The 21,530-nt window shown below is 40.3% G+C and overlaps 1 protein-coding gene across 1 annotated transcript in view; it reads right to left on the bottom strand.

Moving 5' to 3' along the window:
- Positions 1-12,271: 12,271 nt before the first annotated feature.
- Positions 12,272-21,530, bottom strand: part of PRKN (parkin RBR E3 ubiquitin protein ligase) — a 686,369-nt gene continuing 677,110 nt past the window's right edge. Inside the window, exons 13-14 of the mRNA XM_059828079.1 lie at positions 17,517-17,634; positions 12,272-13,537 (exon numbers count right to left, since the gene is read on the bottom strand). Coding sequence (XP_059684062.1) covers positions 13,428-13,537; positions 17,517-17,634 — 228 coding nt within the window. The 3' untranslated portion in view covers positions 12,272-13,427. The remainder of the gene's footprint in view (positions 13,538-17,516; positions 17,635-21,530) is intronic.

The raw sequence follows: 21,530 nt of genomic DNA, 5'->3' as shown, positions 1-21,530 counted from the left end.
AGCAAAATCACCCCTGAAGGCAAACTGCTCAATGCTAACTGTTCATTGGAATAAGGCAAGTAACAGAAGAAGGGCAGGGCACACAGACGGGCATGGTAGTGTCTTCAGCCACTTCAGCAAAATTCTTCAGAGGACGTTTGCCAAGGTGCTCGCTGATACTGGATCTATGCAGAAAGGTATGGAAAGTACAGTGACTTACTTCCCACAGTTAGCTCTCCTAAGGGGAGGGAAGAGGGCACAGATGTGCCGCAGCTCTTGAAATGAGTCTGAGTAGCAAAATGTAGCTCCAGCATGAGATTTCAAACTTCGTAGAGCTAATAAGTGTTTTAATGCCCTGTTTCAGTTTAGATTTATATGCTACACACACATAAACAGCAAAAGTTATGTTGCAAAGTCAACCACTTAGAGATGGAATGCCAGAATGAAAGTGGCCTCCTCTGTGGGTCTTCATATGCTATGTAGGTTTGAGTTTACATGGCTGTCCAGTTCTTTTTCCGCAGACCCCTTCCCATATTCAGAGCACAGACCAAACAGGCCTAATTTAATGAGAAGTTATTAAAAACTGTTTTTTCTTCCTTGTTCAATGTGTGTGGCAGCAACACAAGCTCATATTTATTGCATGTTGTTTAAACCCTCATGGGCATTTTTAATGGTACTGACCGTTATAGTGTCCAAGTTTATTTTCACAGCCCGTCTATGAAGTGAGGCTAGGGAGCATCAGCTTGATTCTGCCATCTTAAGTCTAAGTGGTAAGTAACTTCCTTCATGATTACTGGTGCTGCTTTTCAGAAAAAGGAAAGAAAATTCAGGGCTGGTTTATAGTCAGCGTATTTGTGCTTCTTCTAAATGCCCGCCTTGCACCAGAAGGGTATGTGGGAACGTGATAGTCATCATCTGGGATGAGTTACGTTCTTACCAGCGAGATGTTAAATAAACGTGATATCAAGTTCAAAGAGGAGGAATCTGGATTGTCAACGAGAGAGGGATGTGTCATTAAGTCAAAATGTTGTTCTGAAAATGCAGTTTTTTCAATATCTTATGTACGGTTTCTAGTCACATAAATCCTCATATGCAGCCTCTTTCAGCTGTAATACATGGCATTCCTGGCTGGCAGAGACTGAACTATGCAGAGGAAGCCTGAAACATCAGCAGAGAAAAGAGAATGAAATTGGTTTATTGTCCTACTTAACAACTTCCTCCATACTATAATAGAGGACATTTGAGAACCCAGCTCTTTGTGTGTATAGAGTCAAAACATTATCCCTTAGCTATAATAGCTACTACTGTAATTAATGAAAACCAGAGAGTCAGGATATAAGAGATTGTAAGAGCAAAAGGGAAAAGCATGCCTAATACTTCCCTTCATAGCAAAGCTCTTCCAGTCTCATATAACCCTAGAAAACTTTCAGCTTTCAAATTGAAATTGCCTACCACTGCTCATTCTTCAAGATTCAATTCTTGGTGAAATTACAAGGTGCTTGCTTTGTTTATTTAAGATAATAACAAGCTAAAACTGAAGCAAAAGCACCCATTAGGGTTGTTTGTTTGGGGTTTGTTTTGCTATTAAATGAGAAATATTAAATAATATTTGGAGCAACTGTTGCTCCTCAGCAGTTTACTACAGAAGGAGATATCTTGTCACAGAATAATTCTGCCAGAGATCTGCATGTACATGTTAATGCATTTTGCTTGAGGCCAGACAAGTCGTCAGAGGCAGGTCAGGATGAGTATTCCATTGTTACTGACTTCCTGTGTTGGTTGATGTATTTATAACAAAGTTCATTTCTTGATGCAAAGACATTGATGCATTTTTTTTTTTAATGAATCCTGACCAAAGTGTTGCTCCTGTAATTGTGGTAGTTCAGCAGGCATATGGTACCACTGTTTATGAAGTTTGCAATACAAGATTCACAATGTCTGTAACTAGGAAGTAATGAAGAGATAAGATTGTACATAAAAAGCTTTTTTTTTTGCTTTCTTACTGAAGTAGGACATGAATGAACTGCACAGGATCTACAGCTACATGAGAAGATTTTAATATTATTATGTTTGCTGTCAGAGTATGGATGTCCCAGGGTATCCAGAAACATTAAACCATATTTTGGAGAAATGGCTTCTGACAAGCCATTGCTCTCTGCAGAGAGAGTGCGCTGAGGCCACTTAACCAGTGTGCTGGCATTTGCTGCTGGGTTTTCCATTAAGCAGTTTGCTAAAATGTTATATGTGTTTTTTGAATAATTTTCTGACCAGTGAAGTGTTTTATTTTTGTTTTCTTATGAAAATCCTGTAAAAGAGTTTAGGAGGTTTTTTTATTCCTTCCTACAGAAAGAAATGAAAACTCTATCCATGCTATAGCGTAGTATATGTTCCAAGAAGCAAATATAGGAGATAAAATCATACCTGCTATGTGGTATACCTTCTTAATATTCTACTCAATGTCTATAGAATACAATTTATTTAGTCCCTATTAGGTGGTATAAGACAAAACTAATTCTGGGGAAAATGTTCAAAAGTACATAAATGGCAGAGAAGACAAAATCCTATTTTAACTTTAGTATTTTTAGATACTGAAATGAAGAGTGAAAAAAGCTCTTTAAAAATGTGTCTCATTTAAATTTTATAAAAAAATTTATTATCTAGCAATATAGTTTCTATTCTGCCATTCACCATAGTACAATGAGTTCAATAAAAAAGAAGCAAAAGGTACTTTTAAAAATCCCCTATGAGATTTTAAACTAAGTAGGAAAATATAAGGATGTGATTATGTGGCATTATTTCAAACACTGGCACTTACTGATAAAGAGGCATTATAATCCCCTCTGGAAAACTCTTGCTATTCCCTCCTTGCAGATAAACTGGGCCCAGCCTGGAGCCTGGCAGACCGAAGACCAAGATCACTGAAAGCCATCTTTATGTCTTCCCTCCTCTCATCTCTTCCCCCGAGTGTTACATGCTTCTTTGAAGCTGCATGAGGTGAGAAGGTTGGTTCTATAATCCATATATCACTGGGTTACTGCCACCACAGAAAGAAGTTCGACTGTAACCAGCTGTGACTTGAATGTCCTCCCTGGCGAGCTGGGAGCTGTGCTGCCTGTGTCCTACTGATCTTTAAATAGTAGCCAAAAGCAGGCTGTTTGCTCCTGGTGTCACCCTACCAATTTGAGATATTTAACTGAGATACCAGAGTTAGGAGTGTGGTTGCTCCAAACTTCATCTGTAGCCAAAAGAGAGACAGGCAGACACTTGGTGAAAATTAATCAGATAATTTCTGCAGTTTTCATCACTGACATATTTTAATTAATGCCAACCTCATTCTCCCCACGAGTCAGTAGAAACAACACCCAATAACACCACAGGACAAGGCCCAGCTTTCGGGTTTAATCCAACAAACTTTTTCATGCCTCCTGTACAGCCCCAAAAGAGAGGGGGGAAGTTAGTCCACTTATCACAGCCACCTATCGAAATTTATGCAATACTTTTCCCCTTAAGTTAATGGAGAACTTCTGATTTCAGTTTAAAGTAGAAATTAAGACTGAACTGGGGAATGCTTAATGCTTTCTGTAGCCATCATTTAATGATAAAATGAGGCTGTTTAGCCTCCTCAGCTTCATCTCTCTGACTTCAGTCCACACTCGCCAGTAGCTCAGAAAGAATTTAATGTAGCTGTCTGGATTTTAGCCTAGCGTCCTTCTGTCCAAATCTGTCTATGCAGCTGTCTGTCAGTCCTCCCACAGACGCTTTTGAATGTTAGCCACTTTCAACCGATTTTGCCAAGGCAAAACGATCTCAAAGATACTAAATTTATAAAAATGGGCTGCCAGTCAAGTACAGAAAACCTGTTAATACCCACACTGAGAAAAAAACTTCATTGTTAGGTCAACCCTTGTTAGGCATCAGAGCACTTAGGGACACCAAGTGAGGAGGTAATTCATGCTGCCGTGACCACATGTGTAGCAGTATCCTGTGCCAGCTATTTTAAAGCAAGCTCTTTGTACTGGGTCTGGCTGGTACAGACAATTTTCTTCATAGCAGCCTGTATGGTGCTGTGGTTTGGATTTGTGACTAAACCAGTGTTGACAATACACCAGTGTTTTGACTATTGCTGAACAGTGCTTGCACAGTGTCAAGGCTTTTTCTTTTTCCCGCTCTTCCCCCAGCAAGTAGGTTGGGGGTGCACAAGAAATTAGGAGGGGATGCAGCCAGAACAGCTGACCCAAACTGACCAGGGGGATATTCCATGCCATATAACGTCATACTCAACAATAAAACCTGGGAGGTTGTCTTTCTAAAGTAGTGGTTGCTCAGAGACCGGCTGGGCACCCACCTGCTTATTGGAGGTGGTGAGTGATTGCTTTTGTATCGCTATTATTTTTTTTTCCCTTCAGTTATTAAACTGTCTTTGTCTTGACCATGATTTTTTTCTTGCTTTTGCTCTTCCTAGTCTCTCCCTCATCCTGCTGGGTGTGGGAGTGAGTGAGCGTTTGGGTGGGTACTTAGTTGCTAGCCAGGATCAACCCACCACATTCATCTACATCTACATGAGGTCATACAATACCAGTATAGATGAATCTTGAGGATAAAGAACTAAAACATGTTTGGCAAACAATTAAATAAGTTACCAAACTGGAGGTATTCAAACCCGTCAGGCTCCTAGGTTCATTGAACATAGCAGATTTACAGTACTGTAAAGTAGTAAAAAAATGTTCTTGTAGCATTTGGAAAAAACATTTATAACAGAATGCAAATGTGTACAGGGATGATTACCAAAGGATGTTCCTGTACTTGCTCACTTTGCAGTAACTTGCTTGTACCCTGAGATGCACAGCAGCAGCCAGCTAGCACTGTATAAATGCAGAAACTGAGAAAAATAAAGTCAGAAAGAAAGTGTAGACACCTGATAAATCAGAAGTGCATCATTTGGAAGCAAGGTGAAGAAGAGTTTGGGTGATGTAGACCATCATAAGATGATTATGAATTGCCAGCATGATGTGTCTGTGAACAACGTGTTGCGATCTGGCATGTGTCAGAAGTGTTTCCAATAGAGACGCGGAGGCACGAGTGCCACAGAAGGAAGCGGTGTGACCACGTGTGCCATTGTATGCAAAAGTCCATCACTCGTACTTGAATAAAGGTAAAGTAAAATTGGAGTAACTTGATTCTAGGGTGTTTAGAGAAATGGTGATCCAAAGTTTTGAGCTTGGCCCATTAAGCCTAATAAAACAAAGGGAGTGGAAATATGATTGCTGCCTACTCCATCCAATCAAGGAACAAAGGGAGTAGGCAACATAAACAGGAAAAAGAAAACCGTAAGCTTACAAACCTTATTGATATAATGATAAATAATTATAAGCTGGCCATTAAAACCTTGGAATGAAAAGATTTCTCATTACTAGCAGCTGGAATCAGGTTCCAGAATTGCCTTGCCATAAAAGCAAATGGGACTTAAAAAAAAATTGCTTGCAAGAGCACTCTAAATTTATGGAAAGCCTTACATAACAAGGTGCCTGTGGTGGTAGGCTGGACACAACAAACAAACAAGACCTTTCTACTCCTGAGATCTTAATATCATGAAAGGGAAAAAATTAGGTGGCATTAAGTATCAGAAAAACCTCCTGGTATGGAGATCTGTCATTAACTAGCAAGGGAAGCTGCTGGATCTGAGACAACGACTACATTAATAAGAAAGGCTTCTGGATTTCTCTCTTCCTGCAAGCAATTAAATAATTGATTGAATAGTCCTGAAAGTTGGAATTTTCATTTGGGAATTGGCGAACACAATGCTGTAGGAACATATGTGAAAGGACCTCATAAGATCATCTTAACTCTCAAGGCCTACTGCTTCTAACAATAGTACTGTCTTCCATAGTGTGGTGAAGGCAACAGAAACCCCATTTTTCTCTGGACCAAGCAGTGTTGCATAATAATAAGTATACATCGTTTATCTGAGACTTGCTAAAGCTCTACTAAGGCCTTTTACAATCTAATACAAATGTTTAAATAAACACAAATAGCAAAATAGTATGAAGTATATATTGTTTGCTGGAACCGTAACAAAAAAGCAATATTGGATGCACTCATCACAAAGGGCTCTGTAACATGGACTTTTTTGTTTTTTGAAGAAGCAAACTTACTGATTTAAAGTTTCTCAGGGCCATATTTTTCCATACTGCTCAGCATCCAGAATCGGAGAAAAAGATTCAACTGTTCTCTTTCATGCATGTGCACTACCTTTGCTTAGACACCGAAAGAAGGTATTTTTTTTTCAAACTACATCTGATGGTGGCCTTTGACAACCTGGCCTTTTTTGGGTTCCTGAGTGCGAGCTGAGTGCTTACAGACATCAAACTGTATGGGAGCAATCTGTACCCCAGCTCACCCAGATGATGATACAGTTTATGCACAAGCAGCTGGATTGCCCCAGCCATCACTCATTGCAGGGATCTATTGGAACAGTCCCTTCCTGAGGAGGGAAGGGGCTTCTGAGTTTTCTAGACTGGCAAAGGTCTTAAAAAAATTGTGCAATATAATAGCATAAATAAGTATGTAAATTCGCTGATCTACCACTTATTTTGTGTACCGCAATGGTCTACCAAGCTGGTATACTGTATTGGGTAGGTCTGTGGTATAGCTGTACTGGAATGGCAAGAAAAGTAGGCTTTCTGTTGTGTAGACTTGGCTTTGTATTTTTATTTATTCAATTCTACCCTGAAGCTTACACAAACAAGAGGGCTAAAAATGAAATGTCACTGATTGTTTTTAACTTGTGCACATTAAATGTCACATGGGAAAAGATTACTAGTTCAGGAGGAGCTATCCTACCATGCAGGAGCTTATTGCTAGCACTGTTTTGCAGCCTATGTTTGCTTTCTGTAAAATTCATCAGAATGAGACAATAGGAATAGCCTTGATAATTGTACTTCCGAAATAAAATAAGGACCTGAGTGATTGCAACTCAGCTAATAAGCACCTTAATATTTGCTAAGGAAAGCTTGAGTAACATTTTGGTATAGTGTTAGATTCAGTTACATCACTGCTAAAACTTACAATCTTGAATCAGAATTGTTTTCAGCTTCATTAACTGACTGATTTTAATGTAAATATCAGAAATATTTTTGCCTTTGAGAAGTAGATTTTTTAAAAAAAGCAAACCGGGCACTTGTTGTATCACTGAGCACAGTGTAGCTTAGTGAGGTAGTTTGTTTTTTCTGTTTTTTAACTCCATCAGCTGTGGAACACATGGACTTCAGCTATTCATTAAAAAAAATTTCAAACCCTTTTGCCATATTGTGATCTCTTTACTTTGGAAAAGAGCAGTGCAGTGCTTTCCAGGTTTAGCTTCCAGGCATAAACAAACTGAGTTGGCTGAACCTTTTCAGGAGCATTTAGCATCCATTCCAAGAAAAACATTATATTGGCACCAATACAAGTAGTGTCTGAATACTATTTTATTTTATTGATTGCTGCTTTTCATTTTAGCACTATCTTTTGATCATTACTTGAGGTCTTCAACCAACCAATTTTTGGCCTGGTAACCAGCAGATGAAGTTGGCAGGCTGTCGAGATTGCTGTTTATGAGGCAGACAATACAATCATGTACCAAGTAAGAATGAGTGTACAGTGTGTTGCTTCAGCTGTACTTAACTAAAGATTTTTAAAACAACTCTGACATCAGTGCTTGATGGATTTTAGTTTGCACTAAAATGAGGTGGAGAGAGTGGGCATGAATGTGTTTTGTAGATGAAATATTCAACTAACAAAGAGACAAAGAGGAAACTGGGACATGAAGTTCTCCCAGGGATCTCCTATGTATTGCTAAAAAGTCGAACTAAATGGTGTTTTCAGAGTCTCTAAATTAGCCTCCTCCCAGTGAAGCCAGAGGTAAAATTCCCAGTGGTTGCAGAGGATATCAGGTTAGGTCACTACTCTTTAGGCCACTGAAAATCCTACCTTTTTTTTTAATTATTTCTTTGTGTCCCTAATGCCATACTGGTGTCCTCTGGACCTTAAATTTCAAACTTGCTTCCTGCTTCCCTGAGCTTGTGTCATCACCGTGCCAGCTGGCAGGTGGCCTCCACTTTGGTGCAGCCACAGATTTCCCCAGTTGTGAGGAAAGGGCGGGTGTGCATTTTAGCTGTTGCCTTCATGTAGTCTGGTTGTGCTCGCTGGACTGAATTCCCTGACTGTAAAATACAGATAAGGGCACTTCCCTGCCTACATGGGTTATGAGGATTCCTCAGGCTTTCTAGGGATAAAAGCCAAAAGGTAATGTAATAGGTGAGGTCTTGCTGCATATTTTATCTACTGGCATAGAACCATTACTCCATTATTTAGAAAAATGGAGACACAGACAAGAAAAACAAATTAAAAGCAAAGAAAAAAAGCACTATTAATAATAATGAAGAAAACCAAAATGGCATACGACCTGATTTCTAAAAAAAAAGAAATCCCCGCAGATACGCAAACCATTACATTAAATACGATTCTTCATATGATTAAATGAGCTTCTCTCTACTTACCTACCTTACTGCTTGCTTAAAGCCATTTACGTGCTTTCTGGTCTACAGATACTTACCCAGAATATGAGCAGGGACTACTTACTCAGTGCATGTACACTAGTAGTTCCTAGACAATCAAGTTGAAAACTGCTAGAGCATTAACTACCTGAAGAGGACCCACAGCTGGAAATCAGTAGATGATACACAAGGGGAACCACACAGGCAAATACATACACAAATAAACGTAATGGGAATCAGCAGACAAACATGTTTGAAAAAAAAGGGAGAGATGTTTTTCTAAATTTGCTAATTAGAGATAGAAATATTTCCTTACAAACTGTAATGAAGTCAGATAAAATGTAAAGTAGTACATTTGTCTCCTTTTGCTGAATCACTGTCAATGCTGTGCTGTCAGATACATCTGGGTGAAGTTGCAGAAGGACCATCAGGATCAATTAGACATGGGGTTTCCTTCTTGTGGCAGCCTTGGTCTGGTGCCGTCTTCTTCAGGCTTTTCTGTTGCTTGAAGGGGAACTGAAGGAAGCATGAGAATTTTGCTGCCTGGGAACAAAATCTAGTTGTTAAGGGCTATACTGCAGGCCTCCATTTCTGCATAGGGTTTCTCCAGATCAGCCATCACCGTAGTAGTCAAACGCTGAATCAGATAAATTAAGTCAGCATGGGGCTAACCAGTCTTCAGAGTTGATAGTATGTTTTATTCTTCCTATCTTGTTGCAAGTGTTGCTTATTGAGCTTACTGCACTTATATAGTAGTTTGAGCAGCACAGAGAAAATGAGGGACATAGCAGTTGTTGTTGTTTCCTCAAAGTGTGAGAAAGTTTGGCACAAAAGGCTAAATCTTCCCAAACTTCCAAGGCAGCATCATCTCTTGGAATGTGGCCTCTCACCTCAAAGTACCTCAGGTTCCCCTCCACAAATGCAAATTTTACTTCAGTTTACATGATCTACAAGATCTGTACGCAAAGATCTACAAGATCTGTAGCTTTGCTACCATACTGATTTGCACTATAGACGGTACCTTACTGTTCCTAGGCAAAAAGCAAAGCCCACTGCTTGCTGACCTTTGAGAACATGACTTTTCTTTCCCAACAGTAGCATAATGTTTCTTCTGGATTGCCATTTACTGAATTTTTTTTAAGTGTACATTTTTAAATTATTTGGCTTGCAATTTGCGATGAGATAAGGCAGACATATAAATGATATTTTAGTCAAAGTCATGCCTCCTAAAGCATTATTTATGCTAAGCTTTGAGATATGTTTTTTCCTTAGGGAGCCAAGCTGATTTCTTCTTAATCTGTTCAGTATTCAGATTTCACTGTGAGCTGGAATTAAATATTAGAGATTTTCTTTGTTGTTATAGAGCTGAATTATTATAAAGATAATGATTATTGAATACTTCAGCATACATCCTGTACTTAATTCATTTAACACACACTAAAAGGAGCCCAGATTGCAGTACCAAGAGCAAGTCTGTAATTGTTTTAATCTGAAAGATGAAGGTTTGAGGTAAAGAGAATTCAATTAACTAAAACTAACCTAGATGTAAAAAGATACAGACTTCTTTTTTGCTTTATATTGCCATAATAAATAATCTTCTTTGAATATACAAAATATATAATTAAATATTAGTGTTTCCAGAGTGTAATGCTAGTGGAGAACATAAACCCACAAGCTCTTGAAACCTTTGAATCTGCTTATGCCCTCATGTTGGTTTCCCTCTTGTTTCGTGCTTGAGTCCTGTTTCACTTCATTACCCACCATGGCTGCCCAGGAGTACTTCCAGAGATGCGCATGCTGAACCAGAGGAAATGTTTGCCAAGGCTGGCTTCTGGCTTCATGGATGCTAGCAAGCAATGCCAGTTCCTAAGTTTTAAAAAAAGGAAGACTCCCCTCTCCTTGCCAACAACAGAACCAAGAGTGTGTGGGAGCTCTGCAGTCCTGCTTGTCATGTCAGGAGCTGTACCCTGTCTGTGGCAGGGGTGTTGCCATCACGCCTCTAGCCATGACCAATTGTATTTAAAACTCAGCAGTCCCCCCATACACATGTGCAACAGGTCTCTGCATGGGCTTCTGAGGCTACTGAACCAACTGGAAAGCTAAGTTGGGTGAGATGAATTCCACTCTGATAGTTCAGAGCTGAAATAAGAGGAACAGTCTGAATAGACACTGAAGACTTGGTTTGTTCTGTTTTGTTTCAAATTACAATATCAATTAGGTTTTTTTTTTAAGTTTTAGATTTCATTTAAAAAGGTATTTTCCATGCAAAAAAAATTATCAGTGTAGGAAATTTTATGTCCAATTCACACATCTCTATAGGAATTCTAACATTCTTACAGTGTCAGCAGAGCATTAATCCTGATTTTTCATACACTTTAAATTGTGGAAACTATAGAATTATTCTTACTGTAAACAGGAATTAGTTTTACAGCCTGTACCATCTCAAACTTTGCGTATGTGTGTGTAAGGATACAGGTGTATATGTGTTAAACAGAGATCAAGACATGTTCTATTAAAATCTGCAGGATCCACTTTTTTTTTGGCAGGGTCTAAATCTAGACTGTGTGAAGAAACCCTATGTGACAAAGGCCTGTAAAGTCAGTCTCTAAAAGTGAATAATCTTGAGTCAATGATGGAACTCCTTTTTTTTATTCCCCTTTCCTACCCTTGCTTATGGCTTAGATGAATGCTCATTATCCCATCCTCTGACAAGTTCTTCCCAAGAAAGAGATGTTTCTGTTCTAGCCTTATGACTCATGCCTGCCATGCCCTGCCCAGGCCAGAAGGAAATACAGGAGCTGATATATAGTCCATTGACTTCAATGGACCTTGATCCAGGGGCATAAATTACATGTGTCTACGTGACAATTTAAATATTAACTGGTTAGGGCAGGCTCTAACTCAGTGAAACTGCCCTACAGTGAACCAGTTTTTCTTCCTCTAGAAGAAAGACCCTAAAAAAAAAGGGGAAGAGATTCAGACTTCTTTTATTCCAAATGTTTGTGGATACGAAATACAGTCATGAGCTCCCATGTAACACACTATCAAAGTAAAATTAAGCAATATGATTTTTTTTCCCTAGTCTGTTGGCAACAAGCCATATAAATTATAAAATAGACCCAGGTACAGGAAATCAAATCATGAAATAATCAGAGCTCACAGTAAAATATCCCCATTAAGATAATGTACCTAAATGATCTACATTGCAGCATTCTATTGCACCCCTATGCTTCAGTGTAGCGACTTCTGCATATATTTTAGTTCACTGGTGCCAAAAACAGCCTTTAAGAAATGGCCGTTGTCCTATCTTTACCTCTTCCTTTCTCTCTCATTGTCCTAATTCTACCAGTTCACTCTGTCATTTTTGGTACCTCATCCCTTCATCCTTTTGTTTCCTCAGACTTTTAATGTCACTTCCAGCTGAGACAGATGAATACTCCACTGCTTTTAGTAACTGGGCATTTTTGTAGTGAGCTTGGGTTTTCTTTACACCTCAGGCTTCTTGCTCCGCACTGACTGATACAGGGCACACCTGTATTTTCAGGACTCTTCAGTCATGCCATACAGAATATTAATTCAGCCTTGATACAAGAAGTCCATGGCCCTGGAATTTATTTTGTGCTAATAGTATATTTTAATCAAAGGGCTAGCCTCTCAGCTGTGAGTTTGAATCAGTCAAGGAAATGCATGACCCACTCAACATCTTTATACTCACTTACTTTGTATTCAAATGAAGAAAGAAATAAAGAAAGTTTAAAATTTTGACCACTTTATTTATTGTGCGTTTTTTTCCAAAACTGAACTGTGCAAATCCTTACATGGCATGTTGGATGTTGACAGTACCCATTTCATTTCAGAATAAGACAGCAATGCAAAGCACACCAAACAGTAAGATTATTCAGGCTTGGAAATGCTAGTAAGCTTTACTTACTGTGTTTAACACTGTAAAATGAAAGATGTCCCTCTGTCCCACACTGTTTGATCTGTGAATGTATTTTCAGAAATATACCCATATTCTAATTAAATTTAGGAGAATGATGATAGAGAAAACCCCTGAGAAGTCTCCTCCTGCCTCCCCTTGCCATGTCCAAAGCATTGCTGTAAGCACAAGAAAAACGAAGCCCTGTGAGTTTAGCTTGCACAACACTTAATCAGATCCAGTCACCACTGCGACAGCAGTCACAGTTAGAGCTGAAACTGCATCCTTAGCTAATCTTCCAATGGTAACAAAGTCTATAATGAGTACATAGGCAGGTTTTGCATTGTATGTTTCACATACACAAGCTCAAATATGGCATAAAACTGGATGTTTCTATGAGGATTTGGTTTGAAAGCAAGACCCCTACAGAAAGTCTGTTAGGAAGGAACCCTGAGAAAACACTGAGGAGCCACAGTCTTCCCTCTGCCAAAAAAACTGTTAAGAAATACTGCCTCACAATCAAAAATTGTGCTGAATGAGCAAAGGGGTGGTCAAAGAAAAAGCAGCTGAAGCAGGGAACATCCTCCACCCCACCTGATGCTCACGCACCACACACACATATGCAGGCTGCTCTCTCTTGCAAGAGTTACGGGTTCCTGACTATAAATGTCAAGCAAAGTTCCTCATGGTAACCCTGTCTGCTCTCCATGCTGACAGACTGCGCAAGTTCAGAAAGGTGTAATTTACCCCTCTTTGTACCACGATGAGCAATTAAAACAGTTTCTGTTTTTACTTAGTGGATTTAAAAACCTTGGCATAACTTCAATGTGATTTTGGTACGATTGCAAAAACAAGAAAGCAAAAACCAGCAAACCAGGCCAACTTCGGAACTCCGTGGGCCTGAAACCACTGGGAGTTTTGTTTAAGCAAGGAGTTCAGAATTTGGCCCTGATGAAAGCAAACTTTAGCAGCAAGGCGGGCTAGCCTCAGCACCACTAGTCAAACCAGTGATCTCCCATGCAGGTTCTGTTCCACTCCAGGCCACAGTTCCAGCACCACTCAAATCTGCACTGAGGGCGAGGACATTTCATGTGCATGCAGCCACCTGCAAAATAGCAACAGAATGGCCTTGGTACTTGGCAAACACTTAGAGATGTTAATCAACAATTAGCAGTTTTAAAATCAACTTTCTTAGGTGTTCATTTACTAACCAAATAGATTATTTAATAAAAGAAAAGAACAACCTGAAGACTACTTTTCCTGGGCTTTCTAAAACCTGCTACTCCCCCTCTTATTGGGGTGGAATGTACTGGTCTCACCTGGGGGGCTGCAGGAGTGGGAAGTGCAGTCTGTGGCCTCTCAAAGCAATCATGGAGGTGTCTGCTCAAGGATACGCTACCCTACTCCTGCTGTGAGCCAGAAGTTGAATAAAATTCAATTCTCTTTTGAATTTGGATTCAACAACTGAGAGATTTGCAAAGAGAATAAATCAGGAGACACAGACTTTGGTGGCTGGCTGCTGATTATATCAAAATGACATTAGTAATTTAAGTTGATTTGACCTTCTTAGTATCTGAAGCAGCCTTTTGATTGCATCAGTGTTTCCTGTGTGTTGGGTTTCTTACTTCCCATACTGTGAGAGCAGCTTTAATCTCTCTGCTCACAACCTTGATAAAATGTTTTTTTTGTAATATATAAAACATTAACGTTGTCAAAGGTCATTACAGAAATACACTTCAAATGGAGATTATGTTACCACACAAAGAAATCTCTTGTATAATTCAAACTGGAAGAAAAGCATCCAAAATGAAGAAATGCTGAAATGTCATCTTGGTTTGATTCTGGATGGTGACAGGATGTACAGGGAGTGTGTATTCCCTACTGTACGACCTGCTACCCTTACACCACCTCTTCTATAAATGCCACTCCAGAATGATTCTCGGTAAAAACAGCAGGAGACACAAGAACTGGTTTGTTAAAATAGGCCTGTCTGCTTCATCTGACAGAGAAAGAAAACTAGCTGTGATGGCAAGGTCTATTTCTCAGATTATATCTCTGTGTAAGAGATGCAATTTACCAGACATTTTTATATTTTATTTAAATGTAAGCATACCAACGACCAGCCTCCATGTTACACTTTACTTAAGGTTTAGATCCACTCCTCTGTTACAATTCATATTAAGCCATCACTGGGTAAAATGCTCTCAATCTTGGCGAAGGACCCAAACCCCAATAGGCACCCTCTGTCAAACATGTACTCTACCTGCTAAGCTACATAAATCACGTTATTCTCTGCTGCATGGCAGCTGAGATCAGCAGTCAGAGTAGAGAGTGCCTCAAGCAACGTGGCCTACAGCTTTGTGAGTACAGCAGTCCTCTGAGAGATGTGGATGTGTGTTAAAACTCACTCAGACTGGGAATTGAGCTGTGGGAAAGTGTTTCACTCTTTCATTTTGGCTATTACAGAAAAGTTATTGGCATATAGAAGTATTCTACAATGCCTATAGCTATACAGGCTATTATAGAAAAGTTACTGACATAGAGAAATACAGGCTATTATAGAAAAGTTATCGGCATTGTCACTGTCCCTTGTAAAAGACAGAGTCCACAGAAGCGTTTGGGGAGGGAAGGCAGAATTAGCCTCTTGTGTGTAGTCAGTGTACTTCTCCCAAATGAGGACTGTTGGCAGACCTCAGTGTACAGTCGTCGGGCTCTTGACATCAGCTGTACTAAGGCAGAAGTGAAGTGCTCCTTTCAGTTCACTAACGTCAGCCTAGAAGCCGGCATGTCCAGTACCCATAACCAGAGAAGAAAGCAAACATTGCACTTTCTAAGCTTCACGCCTTAATTCACAGAATCACTGAGGTGGGAAGGTACCTTTAGAGATCATCCAGTTCAACCCCCCACTGCTCAAAGCAGGGTCAACTGAAGTAGGGTGCTCCAGGTTGTGTCCAGTTGGGTTTTGAATGTATCCTAGAATGGAGACTCTTTCTGGGCAACCTGTTCCAGTCTTCAACCACCCACATGGTAAAAAGCATTTTCTTAGTTTAAATGGAATTTCCTGTGCTACAATTTGTGCCCATTGCCTTCTGTCCTTTCAGTGGGCACCACTGAGAAGAGTTTGTCTCTGTCTTCTTTGCTCCCCTCATCAGGTATTTATTTGTCCAATCCTTTTATCATCTTTGTAGCTCTTCATTGGACTTGCTCCAGTCCATGTCTCTCTCGTACAGGGGAGCCCAGAACTGGACCCACCACTCTGGATGTGTCTCACCAGTGCTGAGCAGAGGGGAAGGATCACCTCCCTCGGTCTGCTGGCAATGCTTTGCCTAATGCAGCCCAGTATGCTGTTGGCCACCTTTACTGCAAGGACACGTTGCTGGCTCATGTCCAACTTGCATTCCACAAGGACACTCAGGTCCTTTCCATCCAGTTGGCCCCCAAACGGTACCAGTGCTTTTCCCATTGTTGAACTTCGTGAGGTTTCTCTCAGCCCATTTCCCAGCCTGTCGAGGTCCCTCTGAATGGCAGCACAATCAGCCAGTTTCAGTATGTTGAAACATTTCTAGCCTGCTGCTGTGGCTTTGGCATTTTGCATTACAAGGCACTGCTCTGATATGGGTCAGGCTATAAGCAAGGAAAGGTCTTTTCCTGCTTATTATCCATTTTCAGTAAATATTTTCTTTCGAGGATAAAGAGTATAATGGCCTTTATTTCCTTTTTGATACATTGGCGATTTTTACAAGCAACTTCCCTAAACATTAGTGGGAGTTGTGTAAATTATGTCATGGTGTCAAAGAGGGATATCCTGTTTGTGACAAGTGACAACTGTCTGTAATTTAAAGATTTCGTTGCAGAGTCTAAGAGAAAGTAAAGGTCCTAGCACTGCTTCCTGCCTGACCAGAAGTTTTTCTTTTATTTGGCTATGCACAAACTGTTAAGTATGAATAGTTATGATTATTATTTGTCTATTTCTAATCCAGTTCAAACTTTTGGTTTCCAGCCTGTTTTACAAGTTGGTAAATAATTTTTTGACCTACCCCTCTGTTACCTCTTTTCTGCTGCCCACCTTGCTCTCTACACTTTGTCAAATCTTGTCTCACCTTCCCACTCTTGAATTCATGCCTTCTTTCCTTCTGTTTTTTGTGCTTGAAGAAGTCTCCCACTTTCCATCTGCCAACTGCCTTCTTTTCTTTCATGAAACCCCAGATTTCAGGATTTTGTCCTATTTCTTCCTCAGTAATATTTCTGTAGTATCACTGCTTGAAGTGTACTCTCCTTGCAGTTTTCAGTGTCTGATTTGGCGTTTTCAGAGTCCCATTTGAATAAGTGATGCCGCAAAACTGAGAAGTATCCTCTATACTTAACATTTGTATAATATTTAGACAAGAATTTGAATATATCTTGATTAGTTAACATAAATACATTTAAATCTTGGAACAGCATGAACCTATAGGGTATAGCCTATTTGCTGTCCCTGTTCCCCATTTTACCACCCCAGTGCCAGTAGATTACTTTTCTTCCTACATGGTAAGCATTGGTTAGTGCAACCAGTTTGTCAGGACTCATGTTTCTTCCTCTGACTCGCTCTTCTACTGTGGACATGTCACTGGGCTGAGATTCACCTCCTCTAAATTCAGCTATATACTGTGTAGACATCTACAGCAGGACTAATTCTCCGTACCCCACTTCTAGGTGTGATTCTTCTGGCCTACATTAGACACATGTTCTGTTTCAGCATAAGATGAGTTCTGCCCTACAAATGTCTATTTTTTCCAGTGACAATGGAAAATCTAGACAACTAGCAGACTGAAGTCATATGAACTCTACATCCAGTGTCTCTCTATGCCTCATTTTCCCCATCTATAAAATAGCCGGGCATTTTCTGAGGCTTAATTAAGTGGCTTTAGAACTAAGTGATTTAGATTTAGATAATTTAGATAAAGTGACAGAGGGAAGATTCAAGCTCTGTGTGCTCTCCCTCTCTTGGAATAATAGTGTGCATATGTACGCATGCACGTTCATACATTTATATTGTAAAATGAATTTTAAAAGACAGTTAAATACGAGATAGCTAATAAATTTACCATTTTTTTCTACTGGAATATTGCAGCTGGGGCATGGCTTGGTTGTCTTCTTGATTGTTTCTCTAGATGCCTCTTCCCATCGAGCTTGCATGGCTGCACGTTCATCAACTATGTATCCCTGCAAAGAGAGAGAAAAAACAGCTGTGGGCACAATACTGAAAGGTTGCGCTGGGGCACGGTGTCTACACTGAATTGGTAACTATTTACCTGTGAGAAACAGACAAGAGTGACTGCAAGGACAGGAAGGCTGGACTTTGTGAGGAATGCAGAATTTTTGCTTCAAAACGTAAACTTATTTTCTCCCAGTGTGCACAACGCGCGTATTGGGTTAGATCCTGGGCTGTGGGATGGCGGGGAGAGCTGCAGCAGCTGGAGTGTGTGCCCATCCTGGGGGTCCTTCCTACATCCAGCTGCAGCACAGGCTGCGTTCTCCCCATTCCTCTCTGCCCCAAGTGGCAGGCAAAGCCCTGGCAGGAGGACACAGGGGGCATCAAGCTGTGCTGCAAATGCACAAGACAGGTAAAGCAAAAGGCAAGGCAAAGCAGGAATCAGATGAACCCAGCTGAGACATGACATGTTAGACACCGTAGGTTTGATTCTGCTTCAGGGATTAAAACCCTGCTTGCAAGAAAAGCAAAACCACCAAGGCAATGCAACACTTGATAATGCAGAATGGTGGGGTCCCTGGAAGGAAACTGTTTTTCATAATAAAGTGCACTCCTTTGCTTTTGGAAGTCTAGATTTCATTCAAACATAAATCTATAGAAATTTAAGAGGCCTTAAGAGGCACAAAGAAGAAACACAAAAATTTTGGAGAAAAAGTAAAAAAAAAAAACCCCAGTGAACAATGAAAGCAACTAGCGACACAGATGGAAAAAGTCATCATGAAGAGTGTTTTAAAAGGGACTCCTGTGTTTGTCCTATTTATGACTGGGATAAAATTACATAATCTACACAAGTGTCCTACTTGGCAATTACCTACCTAAAATGATAGTACAAGGACAAAAGAGGTGGCAGTGTCTTGGGTCATTTCTATCACAAAAGGTTGGCAACTATGTGAATAGTAGCTGTAAACAATGTATGTAGGTTCCAGCCTTGAAGTTCTGCTCTCTCTATTCATAATGTGTTTTTTTTGAAGCATGTGGAAAAATTATGCGCTTAAACTAAATTATATTGTTTGTAAAAATTCCCATAACTTCTTTGTGTACACCTTCTAAATACTTGTAGGCTGTTATGTGGAGAGACTTTTAATATTTATTTACAGGGATAATTTTTTTATATATTTATTTCTAATAAGACAGAAAAAGGAAATTGGCCCAACTTTTAAACATGCCACACAACTCCTCTTGATTCCTGCTCAGCTACTACTGATAAAGCCTGTGAGTTGTTGCAGTGTCAATGAGTAAGACCTCGATTGTATTTCTTGGCTGAAGTCACCTGAGTTAAAATGGAATAACAAAGAGCAACATCTGCAGAAATTTGTTTCCATCTCATCTGGTGGCCACTGCAACATGCATCTTAAAAAAAAAAACAAACAGGCTTTTTTAATCAGGAAACCTCAAAACTGTGTTTATGGTATTATTTCTTTTATTTTACTACCTACATCAGTCTCCTCAGCTCTTTAACCCCTTTTGTTGCTCCTCACTTAATATTCTCCCATTTGCCAGTATTTTTGATGTAGAGGTGACAAAAGTGAACAAAGTCTCCTCAGCTGTATCCTAGAAGTGACTTTTGCTTTCAGCTCTCTGCTTCTGGAGAGGGAACTGGGCCCTGCACCCTGCTGGATTATTCAGCAATTCGGCAAAAGGATGACCTCTATACAATGGTACCTTCGTAAGTTCTGGGAAATAGAAAAAGCTGCTCAGGCTAATAGCAAAGAACATAATCTGGTATCGATCTTACAATACCTTATCTTTAAGGAAAGATGACTTTAGCAAGCAATCTGAGCTAACTCAGAGAGGCCTGAACACCAGATGGGGAGAGTGAGGAGCACTAGACCTGGGCCTCAGTTTGCCCAGTGACAGAAGGAAGATTATATTAATTTCATCTGGTTGTAACGGGAATTAATTACTTAACATTGTTAAAGACAATTCAAGATGAAAATCACTATAGCAATGACAAAACATTGCTATTCTTTTAAGAATAATAGCTACATGAGAAGACCAGATGTATTTTTAATTTTTGTAGTCAACCCAGAAGAGCTTCACAGTGGCTCACAGTCCAAATCCAAACTGTGTGGTTCAGTACTTGGGAAGATACTTTTTCCCCATCTTCATGTCTTTGTTGTCCCCTAATGGCAAATGAAACTGAAGCAATATTTCACGTGCCAAATTGCTAATTTGATTTGTATAAAGATATTTGATCTTAGTTCTGAAAACAAATAGAAACTTGGGAGAGCTTAGGAATAACTAAAATAAATAACTACAAACCGCACATACGCAATTCACCAAGAAAGAACAATTTGCTGAAAATGGAGTGAGTATTGATCTGCTCGAGGGTAGGAAGGCTCTGCAGAGGGATCTGGACAGGCTGGATCGATGGGCTGAGGCCAATCATATGTGGTTCAACAAGGCCAAGTGCCGGGTCCTGCACTTTGGTCACAACAACCCCATGTAACGCTACAGGCTTGGGGACGAGTGGCTGGAAAGCTGCCTGGCGGAAAAGGATCTGAGGGTGCTGGTTGACAGCCGGCTGAAGATGAGCCAGCAGTGTGCCCAGGTGGCCAAGAAGGCCAACGGCATCCTGGCCTGTATCAGAAATAGTGTGGCCAGCAGGAGTAGGGAGGTGATTGTCCCCCTGTACTCGGCGCTGGTGAGGCCGCACCTCGAATCCTGTGTTCAGTTTTGGGCCCCTCACTACAAGAAGGACATTGAGGTGCTGGAGTGTGTCCAGAGAAGGGCGACGAAGCTGGTGAGGGGTCTGGAGCACAAGTCTTATGAGGAGCGGCTGAGGGAGCTGGGGTTGTTTAGCCTGGAGAAGAGGAGGCTGAGGGGAGACCTTATCGCTCTCTACAATTACCTGAAAGGGGGTTGCAGAGAGGTGGGTGTTGGTCTCTTCTCCCAAGCAACTAGCGACAGGACAAGAGGAAATGGCCTCAGGTTGCGCCAGGGGAGGTTCAGGCTGGATATTAGGAAAAATTTCTTTACTGAGAGAGTGGTGAAGCATTGGAACAGGCTGCCCAGGGAGGTGGTGTGGAGTCACCATCCCTGGAGGTGTTCAAGGAACGTGTGGACGAGGCATTGTGGGACATGGTTTAGTGGGCATGGTGGTGTTGGGTTGATGGTTGGACTTGATGATCCTACAGGTCTTTTCCAATCTTAATGATTCTGTGAATTATTACATTAATATTTTTCATTGCAAAAATTCTAGCATGAAATAGAAGCAGCAGCACGATATTTTCAGGCCATTAGAGCTGAAGCATCTCTCCTATGCCCAGTCTTGCTGAACGCTAAGGTAAAAACTTCCTGCTGTAGGAAGCAAATGTAGAGAAATGATACAGTGATGGAGTCCCTCTGATTCAGTAAAGAAATCACACCATACTGATCTATGAGCCTCCAGTGTTCATGTGCTTTACTTAGTGCTCCACATACAATGACTGCAAGCACACATATATTTATCTGCATTTTTTCCTCAAACAATAAAGGAAAGGTGTATGGCAGTTCTCCATTACCAGTATCTATTTAAATCACCTTCTTTCATCCTAAGCTAGCAAACCTAATCTTCTTGACAATGGCCTAGGTAATAGAGTAGGTCTATCAAGCAGAGGTTGTTCTCACTTTATTTGGCCTTCCTGGTCTTGGATAGGAAGTTCAGAGATGCTCCAGGTGTGCATCACATGCCAGTTTGCTGAGGACAGGAGACTTTCATCACTTGTGATGCTGATGCCACACATTATGCTCTAGTTCCCTAATTATTACAAAATATTTGTCCCAGCACTAGTGAAAAGCTACTAGAATGCATCCATGACACTTTATGAATAATTTTTTTGATTCTCAACTGTACTGCACATTATGA

The sequence above is a fragment of the Gavia stellata genome, chromosome 2 (genome assembly GCF_030936135.1).
Source record: "Gavia stellata isolate bGavSte3 chromosome 2, bGavSte3.hap2, whole genome shotgun sequence".
Classification (NCBI taxonomy): Eukaryota; Metazoa; Chordata; class Aves; order Gaviiformes; family Gaviidae; genus Gavia; species Gavia stellata.
This window is presented reverse-complemented; position numbering and strand designations above follow the sequence as displayed.